Source organism: Arthrobotrys flagrans, assembly GCF_004000055.1.
Source record: "Arthrobotrys flagrans strain CBS H-5679 chromosome Unknown unitig_8, whole genome shotgun sequence".
In the NCBI taxonomy this organism is placed as follows: Eukaryota; Fungi; Ascomycota; class Orbiliomycetes; order Orbiliales; family Orbiliaceae; genus Arthrobotrys; species Arthrobotrys flagrans.
The window spans coordinates 1,202,372-1,214,498 of record NW_027137553.1 but is presented as its reverse complement, the minus strand read 5'-3'; the positions used below and the strand labels follow the sequence as shown (position 1 = coordinate 1,214,498).

The 12,127-nt window shown below is 46.8% G+C and overlaps 3 protein-coding genes across 3 annotated transcripts; 1 reads left to right on the top strand and 2 right to left on the bottom strand.

The window, feature by feature from the left end:
- Positions 1-2,625: 2,625 nt before the first annotated feature.
- Positions 2,626-4,581, bottom strand: DFL_006860 (uncharacterized protein; the record flags this gene model as incomplete). Its single annotated transcript, XM_067636351.1, has 1 exon — positions 2,626-4,581. The coding sequence occupies one exon, from the start codon at positions 4,579-4,581 to the stop codon at positions 2,626-2,628; it is 1,956 nt and encodes a 651-aa protein (XP_067487977.1).
- Positions 4,582-7,940: 3,359 nt separating this feature from the next.
- Positions 7,941-9,511, bottom strand: DFL_006859 (uncharacterized protein; the record flags this gene model as incomplete). The annotated part of the gene is made up of 2 exons (XM_067636349.1): positions 7,941-8,476; positions 8,560-9,511. The coding sequence occupies 2 exons, from the start codon at positions 9,509-9,511 to the stop codon at positions 7,941-7,943; spliced, it is 1,488 nt and encodes a 495-aa protein (XP_067487976.1).
- An 890-nt stretch (positions 9,512-10,401) lies between these two features.
- Positions 10,402-11,766, top strand: DFL_006858 (uncharacterized protein; the record flags this gene model as incomplete). Its single annotated transcript, XM_067636348.1, has 1 exon — positions 10,402-11,766. One exon carries the CDS (start codon positions 10,402-10,404, stop codon positions 11,764-11,766), a length of 1,365 nt encoding a protein of 454 aa, XP_067487975.1.
- Between the last annotated feature and the right edge of the window lie 361 nt (positions 11,767-12,127).

Below are 12,127 nucleotides of genomic sequence, written 5' to 3'. Positions count from 1 at the left end.
ACCCAGGTCCGGAAAAAAACAAAAAGTCGTCGAATTGTCGTCGAATTCCAGTAAAGATGATGTTCCAATTGAAGGAGGTGCGGCTGTGTGTTGCTGTCAGAAATCCAGAGAGCTGCGAGTAAAGTCCAAGCCCAAGTCCAAGTTCCGAGTCCGAGTCCGAGTCCAGAAGAGCCCAAAGGGTTGATCAGCTAAGAGTGGTTGGAATATATCAAGCGGTCCAGGTGAAAGGGTCCTCAAAGGAGAGTGGCGAAAAGCGGCAAAACCTTCCAGTCCGGTCGTTTTGGATATCTCATCTGCCCTTCAAAGCATCCGCCCAGATATTTTTCGGATCCAGTGGGAAGTGGAGCTGGGCAACCGACCAGATTTGGAGGCTCTTGAATTTTTTGTGAAGGAGAAAAGAAAGAAATGTCACGTCCAACGGAGACGGAGGTTGGAGGAGGGGAGAAGAAGGTCGGAGCCCAGCGAAGACAATTTATCGAAGGCGAATGGAAAGTGCAGTGACGCTTGGGGGAAAAAATTGACGGCGGCAAGACAGCTGGCCCTGCTTTTGATTTGCACCAAACAGGCGAAGGGGAAAGGTGTGGTCGGTGCTAGCACAAACTCCAACGAGACAAGCGGCCCTAGTCAGGCAGAGAGTGGTACTCGCTCGGTGCTGATGCTGGTTTTTAGTTTGTATTGTATGAGACAATATGGTCTGTCTTCGTCAATGGATGGATGGACGAAAGCAAGCAATGAGCACATACACATACACACACACACAAACAAACAGAGACACACACACACACGCACGCAGTAATGGTGCAGTATAGTGCAGTATAGTACAGTGCAGTGCAAGGCAGTGACCGGATTGGACTGGATCGGATCGGCTCCGACTGCAAGTTCGAACGGCTGCTAAATGATGATGGTGGTGATGATGTTTGCTTGGTATGTAACTCCCGCTTGATCCTCTGCTATAATAGATGTGACAGTATAGCACTTGGTAGTAGCAGCTGCCTTTTGATTTCTTCGCTCAGGCTAGGAAGTTGGATCAGAGCAATGATGGGGTGCACGGGATCTTGCGATAGAAATGGGCAAGTGCTAAGTGCTATGCTATTGGTTTGTTTTGCTAGCTGGGCACAATGAGGGGAATCGAATACAACGTCGTCGAGCAGAAATTAGAAGAAGGCCGTTAGAGGCGATGGGAAAACGAAGCTAATAGGTCGGCGGGCGTCGTTCCAAAAGTTCCCTCCGATTTCCCGATTCGATCGAATATTTTTTTAATCAGCGTCAGGTAGGTGACAATGTATGTCAAAGCTGATGGTGTCTCTTCAAGGTCTGAATGTACTCGAAGTACCAGCTGTTGGCCCAAATATTATAATGTGTTGGAGGGATCGGGTATCGTAATATGCAGTATAGCTTCAACCTAGATTGTCTTTCGAAGGCTGACTACTCCGTTTCCGATACCATGTGCTGGTCAGCCGTTAGTCGAAAACGAGCTGGATCGTTGGAATGACGCTGGTTTCCGGATCTCTTGCAGGAAGCCTTTCCAAGACAGAGAAAATTGCTATATCGCAATTCCTAACTGTTGGACTTTGAGGAAGAAAGAAGAAAAGAAAAAAAGAAAAATGGGCCCTGTGATGACGACGTTTGAGGCCTGGTAAAGCTGCTTCTGGGATATCTATCTGGTCTTTTTTTTTTCCTCTAGAAAAAAAAATAAACCAAAATTCGTCTGATCCTTCTTTTGGACCAGAAAATGATGATACCTCCTTTGACAGTGCCCTGGCCGGAGCGATATCAATAATGCCGCATATAACAAGGCCAAGTGGGGAATCCGAAAGCTAAAACTGATGTTCTATATAATATGCCAATAGGAAGCGTGGGAAGGAGTAGGTGTATAGTCTCGCTGTCGAGTGAGCGGAGAGGGCTTTCTGGGTATATATCTGATTCGATCCAGCATAAATGCACCTCTGCTCCAACCAGTCAGCTGATTGTGTATTATTATACCTATACCGTCCCAGAAAGAAGGAAGTATACTATAATATATTCAAGCATTTGCCGCGGGAGAAGCCTGCTTTAGTCCGTATATGTATGTACCGCGTATGCCGGCTGGCTGGCTCGACCAAGCTAAAATATTTCATCTATGGAGCTCCCCCTTAAGCTCATTTTACACTGACAGTTTTTAATTCAAGTTAAACATTCCCCTTACGTATTTTTTATATCCTCCCGTATTTCTACAATCTACGGCCGAGGACTGTTTTACTGGCGACTCGAGGACTAAAAGAAATTTCTTAGCCTTCCAACATCTAGGCCGGCGCCGACAGACAGACACGTGCAAGCATGATCTTGGTTGTTTTCCTGCAGCCTTCGTCTATCCGAGATAAAACCCAACAAATACCACAAATTGCAAATCAATTCAAACCCGTGCCTTCGATGCTAATGCTCCATTCTAATCTCAACCAATTCAGGAAAAAGCAGGTCGTATATACATAGACAAAGTTTCCGCCGCCCAAGTTTTAACATCCCGATTAACAAAAAAATCTCCATCCATGATTCAACCCTACCATGCTCAGTAGAGCAGGTGTTTCTCAGAAATAGCGCATATACCCCAAGGAGGAAAACAAGGAAAATTCAACAAAAATACATGCTTTACTCTTCCATCCCTCCAAGATCGACTCGAGAAGAATACAAGTCAATCTTCGATATTTTCTTTTCGGGTATAGAGTCGCCTTTCCCCGCGGCGACCCGTAATATCAATTCGTTCAACTGCTGTCTTCCCAAAATGTCGACGTGATCCGCCGTATTGGGACCACCTCGCATGTCGAAAGTCTGCGGCTCGTGAAGCATTTCGAACGTCTTGATGGGGATTTTTGCTGGGTTAAATCGTTTCATCTTCCATCCCTTCGAGCACATGAATCCCATGCTTAGCAAGGGCACAGTTCCATCTCCTTCACCCGTCATCACACCATGATCGGTTTCCTCCTCCGGTATATTTACCGTATGATCGATGACGGATTGTATAAAGCTATCGTTTATCGGGTTTTGTGCATAATAGTAGCTCCTTTCGGTACCTTTGCCAACACCGTAAAAGCAGTATATCTTCATGCTAGGTGCGTATGGTAGAGGAACTTCAAGAGGATTGATCCATTTCCTGGGGTCTGCTTCGTTCTCCCTCGCTTCAGGAACCGACCAAGCAACCCCGTGGGAATAGCTGCCCAAAAGTTGATCTCGGAACCATGGTTCTGAGAATTCAAGTAGGTGGTTGATTGCTCCCGTTATTGTCATGTTTCTGGTAAACTCATCCGTTTCATTGACGCGCTTAAACTTGAGAAAGTTCCCATAGCTCGTTGTCTGGTTTTCCCGGTCATCCGGTGCCCAAGTGAGATTTCCCCAGACTACATCTCCTCCTTTGGGGATCATACTGGATATCCCAGGCATTGATCTTAAAATCTCGGCTCTTTCTTCTTTGGAAAAGAATTTCTCCAGTCCGTATACAGCGAACTGATTTAGCTGAACCGTATCTCTCATTTCCCCGGAGATTACTGCCGTGATCCCCTTCACAGCACCTAGCATGCTGCCTGAAATATTGATAAAAGAGTCTATATGCTCCTCGACCCAGCTTTTGCCACCGTTCCCATAGCCTTCGCCCATTGCTTCGACCCATTTTAGGAAGAAAAAGACGACTTGGGAACCCATCGAATGCGAGATCAATATGCACTTACGCCCGTGCACCTTCTTCGCGATTTCTATATGGGTCTTTAGCCTAGTGAAATATTGGTCCCGCTTTTCTAGGTTGATGTACGATAACCTCCAATCGTACGATGCGGTGTATGAAGTCGTCGGATCATAGCCTAGAGTTGCCAGATTCTCGAGTATTTTACTCCAGATCCAATATCCGGTGACAAAGAAGTCCGTTGCATCGAACCCTTGAGCGGCACGCAATTTGATACCATCAGGGTCCAAGCCCGTCGTTTTATTCAGCATAATGTGCTCCTTCCACAGCGCCTTATCAAGCATAAGGGCCCTCATCATGGTGAAGGATCCCCAGAGACGCTTCCTAAAATACGGGAGCGACTTGGCGCTTGTTCCCCAGCTTTCGAGGCCCGTGGAGATGACACCGGGGACCATCACTACCGGGAAGTGCGACTCAAGGCCTTCTTCCTTCATCCGGAGTCCAATGGCGAAGGAATCATAGTTGACGGCATTTTTCTGGCGGTTTGATATATCTCTAGCTTCATTTAGAATTGCAATTGGCAGGACGTCTGTGAAAGCTTCAAGATTAAAATCTGGAAGTTGGACGATGTCTTGTTGTTTCAGGAAGAATATCGCTACCAGCACTCCCACGAGACCACCTATAATAAAAACGAGCGTGTGGTGACTGTGTTTGCGATGTTTACTGATTGATTTCTTGATCTTGTCCTTGCCATACTTGACAACGTCGCTCAACTCCGCGGCTTCGTATTCTTCATCATTGCCGTTCGGTGTGCCCGGGTCAACCTCGGGACTCACCGGTTCGGTGGAGCCAACGCTGTTATTTTCGGAAGCACCAATAGGCTCCTCGGCTTTGGAGATCTTCGCATTTTGGCGCTTCCGAACGTTGGACATATTGAAACGTTCGGGATCCAAACTCTGTAATTTTGGGGAAGTGAGAACAGGTTAGTCAGCCTGGGATGCATGTGCAGTACTAGGGGACAGATATTCCCCTAACCTATGTTTGCTTTCGTGTCGGGTCTGGTCTTCCGGGCATACAGACTCGACAAATGCAATATGTGTCTTATCTACGCCAAAGGGCTCGGTGCGTGGGCTGCTATAGTGGTTCCGGATATAATGAAGAGTAAGTGCTGGCGCGACTTTGTCATCGACAACCGAGGCAGCCTCCGACACAGGCTAGCCAGCAAGGGTATCTTGCGTAGAATTGAGGAAACAGTGAGGGGCGAAAAGAAATTTAGATACACATTAGTCAAGAATGACGACAATTATTCCAGCCGATGTGGGATGGAAAGCTTCATCGAGGAACGTGCACGCAGGGATGGCAAACGTCTCCCGATAAGCGCGGACACTGATCGATCCGGCTTCGTACAACACCACACTTCGAATCTCATTACATGATACTTACTAACGTGTGCATGCTCTTACATACATTACATTACGTTCTTTTGTTCTGGAAGCTCGCCGGTTCTGTGGTTCATATTCTAGACTACCAGATTTAAACACCAAAACGATATCTCCGAGTCGGCAAGTCTAGAAGGCCGAGTCTACGGATGGGTGTCAGCCATCAAGATATCAAAACTCTTATGTCAGTTTTAATCAAGCTTCACCCCACTGCACCATCAGTTTCAGCTACTAAACACAGCTACACACCACCGCCAAACTAATGGGAAAGCTGTAAAGACTCCAGCTGATCGAATGGATTGACCCAAAAGTATGGGGGGAGATGCATAAGTCTGCATGAGTAAAGATGGATTGGGGTAACGAGATGCGTCCCAATCAGCTCCCTGTAGCAATCATCCAACCACAAGTATTTCAAGCTGTTTGATACCTGCAGGAAAGGCTCGGCCTCGATTCCAACAGAATTGTTGCATTTCCTCTCAGCTATCAAAAATTTTGTGATACAATTATTTGTACAGAAGCTGACATTGAAATGCCACCTGTAAGCATTCCTCATGTCCTGCATATGACGAAAGTCCCCACCAGCCTTCTTTCGAATTATCGACTGAAATACATGAAGCACCCAAGCTAACTCCCAGGTACCCCTTCTCTAATGGTACTTATGGAAGTACCTCCGCTACTTCTCGTTCTGATCAGGTTCATCCATCCAAACATGGGACTTATGCAGAAAAACATGCATGCATGAAAACTGCGTGGACAGGCGTGGGGAAACGGGTCGCAAAACAGCACCAGGGATCGTCGCCTTTTGTGGTTCTTTTGTTTTTCAGGGACTGGCGGGATTTCTATAAAATAGTCCTCCAAAACTTGTCTTGATGAACTGTCCCATGCACTGTGGAGTCTCGCGAAACTGACAAGTGGACCCGGCCGGTCTCGATGGGATAAGCTAAGGCACCAAAAAGTTATCCCAAAGACACTTCCCACTCCACCCAGAGGCCACAGGGCATATGAGCTCGAAAACCCTACTCTGACGGACCTGTACGAGAAACTTTGGGTTACCATCGGCACAAAGACGCTCAAACTAGTATTCGGAACAGAAGAAGAGGCATATCTCATCGCCTTGGCCCTGGGCGTTCTCGCACAAGTCGCTGGGATGGCTTGACTTTCTCACCAGCGATCATCGTGACTGAGTGTTGGCGAATTGTCCAGCAGAGGACAACGCTGCAAAGTGCAAGTGAAACTATCAAAACCTGCAAATGCGATGCCTGACTGCCTGCGCTCTGCGACGACAACGACATCCCGATGTCCGAAGAGAAAGGGCGACAGGAAAAAAAAAAAAAAAAAAAAAAAGACCACAGACACCAGAAGCAAACAAGGGGGAACCTGCTTAAACCCAAAGGCGTGGGCTTAATTATCCTGAGCTCTTCGACAATCGTCACATCTGTGGGGATACTAGCTGCAGCAGTGCAGCAGAAACTAGCAGGGTAACTTGCGTGGGAGGCGTCGAAGGTACCATATCACCGTCAAGCGATGGCGGCGACGACTTCGAAATCCGATTGCACGGCTCCATTTTCCTGCTGAGCGAATTATAAATCATCCAATATTGGCATTATCAGAATCCCACATACCACCAAAGAAAAACATTTAGCAGCCTGCGATCATTTGTTATTTCAGAAATCTTGTTGTTGTTCACACTCCTTTTCCTCGGCACCCTGTTAAGAGCTTTCATGGCGACCAGCATGCAACACACGGTAGGAATATTAAGTCGAGCCAGGTTCAATGCACATCATTCAGCTCTTGCACAGCTGAATTATTCCGAGAAGCGAGACCGCCGATAGAGTTTCAACTGATGGTTTCTCCCCGGGGCACATCGATGGAGAACCCCAAAAGTCCCTTAAGTAAGTTATCTTGCGCTCGAGGGGACCCCGCCAGGCAATGACCTCTCCCGCAAAACCCTCAAGGTTTGGACAAGATGGATGCCGTCGACGCCATGGGTTGACTTGTACCCCAATTTGCTCGCACCTTCCAACTTGATTAACGTCCCCTGCTTGGTTCCTCCATCGCGACGGCACGGAATGATAGAATTTCGAAGGGGTGGAAAGCGTCCTTGCGCCATTTTCTCGCCACTTTGACAGACAAGTTTCGATGCGGGAACGACTGATGAAACCGGACTAGCAGGCTTTATGATCGTCGACCAAGAATTCATGATGCACATTCCTAGGCTCTTGAGCAAAAATTAACTACATGTCAAGCCACCACAATATCGAAAAGCAAAAGATCTTATAGGGCTCTGTGTTACCACCCTTAAGCCATTCTTCCTGGGTCTTAATCCCTCCGATCATCACCGCCAATAAGGTTGCATGCGTCGCGAAGGAAAGTTTGGGCCGCTGTTCTTTAAATTCCCCGCTAATGTCGTTATTACCGTATCCAATATAGCTATACGACTGGGGCGGTGTTGATTGGGGAAATTCACGATATAGCGATAACCATAAGATCAACAGACATCTTCATTTTAGCCTCCCGTTTAAGCGGTTTTATCCAACTTAAACCCAAACGGTAGGCCAGAGTTATCCTGCGGGTAAAATGTGCCCTCCAGGGATTGGATTTCTCGGTGGGAAGCTTAAAGACTACGGAAATATGCAACATCTACAACACGATTTTTATATTTAAACAAAATACGATATAGTTGATATTTTGGCTATACGCTTAAATGAAAAAAATGTATATGAAAGCCACGGGAAGAATAACAAACATCCCAGATAAATAACAAAAAATGCATCCTATAAAACTCCTTGACCCAAGATTTGCGTAGTATTCCATATATACATGACCAGGATATATCCCTCCCCCGGACTCCATCAGTGCAACTTCAACCTACTGGACAACCTCCTCAAATGCCCCTTCCAAGCCTTCTTCCCCGAACCTTCTTCCTCAAACTTTGGAAGACAATAACCCCATCCCCGTAACCTCTCGTCATCCCAAACCGCTCCCCAAAAGTCCGTCTCCGTAGACTCCTGTCTCCCCAATTCAACCACCAACCAAGCAGACTTTTTAACCGCTGGAGTAGCCGTATCAGGGAGCTTGTGGCCTAACCCGTCGCCAGCTAATCTGCACAGGGGTCTCAACGGGACGTTCTCTGAGAATTCATTCCCTGAGATTACGGACCAGGGGTTTTGGAGTTCGCGGGCGTGCCATTTAAGGACGTCCTTGGCGAGGAAGAAGCGGAGGGATTCTTCGTTTGGACGTTTTGGGGTTGTGGATTTGATGACGGAGGAAAGGGTGGAGAATCTTTCGCTCAGGAGGAGGGGTTTTGGGGAGTGGTTAAGCCATGATGCGGCGTTATGTGGGAATTCTGTCGTCATGAAGGTGTTGAAGTAACGATCTGTGTATATTTCTGATAATGAAAGGATACATGTTAGTTTCCTATTCTCATGATGAATTCAACTTCAAATCCAATGGAAATCGAAGAATACATACCCTCCGCAACCGCCTCCGGAAAATCACCTTTCAAAACCCCATCGTTCACCACCTTCTCTATCCTCTTATAATACCAAAACACCGGTTTCAACTCTTTCAACAGAAAAGCCATTAATACCTGTATCACTTTCACATCCCAATACTTCAACCCGCCGAGGCATCGATAGCACGCCATCATCCGTCCAAAATCCGAATCTACATTTCTCTCCCCAGGCTCTGGGATAGTATTTGCGCCATATACTAGAGAAATTAGCCACAATCTATATAACCCACGGATTATAGTTTGTTTCTCGGTGTCTGTTGCCGGTGTTCCTTCTTTTAGGTATTTTTGTTTTAGACCTGCGGCTTCCTTTTCCTTTTCCGCTTTTGCTTCCTTGTCGTCGGTGGCGGTTGTGGTGGTGGTGGTGGTGGTATTGAAGAGTAGAGTTGGATATTTCATCTTATTGATGAATTGTTCGCTGATTTCAACGATGGCTTTATGATTTGCTACTACCCTTTCTGAGAATTCCGCCGGTCCGTTTAGGATCCTAGCATGATACCATGGTGTCGAAGCTTGTGTAGCCGTAACCTGAGGCTGCTGTCCACCGCTACCCACGGAAGAAGAAGAAGAACCAGGCCTCCCTCCGGAACTTGCAGCACCACCATTCGAATAAGGAGACCCACCGGCAACCTTAGCACTCGGATAACTCAACAAAACCACATCAAGATCCGACAGCGTTCTAGCTCTCTTTCTAAAACTATCGGCAAAGTATGCGATAAAGTATGCTTCTTCTTTATATTTTGATGCATCTTCGAAGAGGATTCCGTCTTCATACGCAGTTTTGAAAAGTGCGGATGCGCGGACGAGGGAGTTTAGGGTCTGACGTTCTGAGGTTGAGCGGATGATTGCGCGTCCGCTTGTGCTTTGGCAGTTTGTGGTGGTGGCGGTAGTGGCGGTGGTTTGGGGGTGCATTGTGATTGTTGCGGTTGTCATTTTTTATGGTAATATGTGAATGCTAGACCGGTTGATCAAAGGTATGAGATAATTCGGCAGCCTCGAATCCACAAGGTTGAGGAGAAAGGTAATGGAATATTCAAAATGCGACTCGACAAATTGCAAGATATAAAAAAAGGAACCCGCTTGGGAAATAAAAAGAAAAGGAAATGAAGAAATGAATCTCGCAGATCGAAAAGTAAAGAATTACCCGATTGCTTAATATAAGAACCAAAATCTAAAGCCTTGCGGTCTTGGACGGGGTGCAGTAGCCAAACTAATATAATATCGGATTCTGACCTAAAGTCTTTTTATATCTAATATACAATTAACAGCCAGGAGTAAGTATATAAAAATTAGCCTATTATGCCTCACAACGATATACATGACTCAAATCTTCAGAACATTTTAGAACCATGAGCGAACGGCAAACTCAAAATACGGCTGATAGAAATTCTTCAGCTTCGGGCGATCCGGTACACCTCTGTGTTTCTTGTATAGGGTGTTTCAAGATGAACACTATATGCTGCTATAGTACTAAGCAATAAATCTTGTAACGTGAATCCGATGCTTTAAATGGTAAATTGCCCGGTTTGGAACGTAAAATAAAACCCATAGGTCTGGAAAGAGGTTAGAACTCAGAAAAGTGAGAATACTCCCCTAGTTAGCTCTGGCCTCGCATCTGGCGTGCATGCCAGCAAGGCTGAGTCGACTCTCTTTCGAAGCTTAAGGTATTCAGTTGGATCAGGGATTTGTGTTGCACAGTCGTCCTTACCACAAAATCAACACATTCTACTTCTCCCTCAGACGTCATCGATTCCAACATCTACACCTTCCTTCCTCCTTCTCCACCGCAACAACCTCCAACCATGTCATCCCCACCTTCCCTCCCAATCTACCTCTTCACTTTCAACTGCGCCCGCCTCCTAATCACCCCCTCCATCCTCGCAACCCACCTCTTCTCCGCTCTCGACCCATCCTCCCCACCACCCGAAATAATCGCCATAGGTCTCCAAGAATTCGCTCCAATATCCTATAGCTTCCTTGGTGGAGACTATCTCTCCCCCTACCTAGACCAATGGAGTTCCGTCCCCCATCTGGCGGCTCAGTACTTCCACTCTACGAATCCAAATTTCCCGTCCGAGTATGTAGAGTTAGGACGCTATACGGTTGGTATGACGGCGTTATTCATCTTCGGGAGAAGGAGTGAAAGGGTTAAGAATTTACGGTTTGGAGCTGTCGGGTTTGGAGTTTGGGGTATGGCGAACAAGGGGGCCGTGGCGGCTAGGTTTGGGTATTCTGGTGGTGAGGAGGGGGATGATGATATCAATGTTACGATCGTAGCTACCCATCTCTCAGCGCATGAACATTGCTGTACAGATCGGAATAGGGATTGGGAAACCCTTTCGAGGGGTACAGTCTTTGAAACAACTGTTCGAACGGCACCGGTTATCAATATCACATCGTCAGAAGAAACCCCACTGCTTTCCGAAAACACGACGGATTCATCTTCTTCACCTTCGATATCGGGGATATACCACCCAAACACCCACCTCCTGGTCATGGGTGACCTGAACTACAGAACTTCACATACATCCCCTACGCCCGAGGATTTCAAACATTTCCCCAGAAGAACAGAGCACTTCGCAGAGTTTTTCAAACGGGATCAGTTAACCCGTGAACGAATTGCGGGGAATACACTTCACGGGTTAACAGAAGCACCGATTGATTTCCCTCCAACGTATAAATACCTCGAAGATATCCTATCCCTCCTAGAAGACGCGGAAGCCGGTGGTAGCAGCGGTGACAGGCGCCAAAAATCCCACGAAGATATCTACGACTGGTCTCCAAACCGCTGGCCATCATGGTGTGACCGCATCCTCTGGCTCCCCTCGAACCCCGGCTCGGAAGAACAACAAGGCTCCATAAAAGTCCATAAATACACCTCGATCCCAGCGATCAGATTTTCAGACCACAAACCCGTAGGACTCCATATTTCCCTGCCGGGGATAAAATCTCCAAAAACGGTAAGCAGTGGCGATGAAACTGATTTTAGACTGAACCCGCCGTTCCCGTTAGATAAAGACTGGAAGGCGAAGAGGTATAACGCTGAGGTTAAGGAGTGGATAGCGGGGTATGCGATATTAATGGCTACGACGGCGAATGGGCTTACATTTTTGGGATGTGTGGTTTTGGGAGCCGGGGTGTTGTGGTGGGGGGTTGCGGGGAGGTAGATACTGGTATATGTATACATGGTTTCTGTGGCGCCAAGGGGGGAAAGGGGAGTTCGGAATGGGTGTTTGGGATTAGCGTATACACACGTAGATATTACCGTTACTGTTATTTTTAATTTTGTGAGTCTTTCGGTTGTGATTCTGCAGTCGGCATAGGTACGGAATATACGTCCGTATTGTTGGATGGATTCATGAATCCGCGGATGATATTTAGATTTATGCAATGACATTAGTTCACAAAATTGTGCACGAAGTCTCCACTGAATTCAACAGGAGAAGCTTGGTTGCAACAGAATGTATCTCATAACTTTCTACCGGGGAAGTCGCTAATGGAACGGATATACGAAAGGGGGGAGCCTAA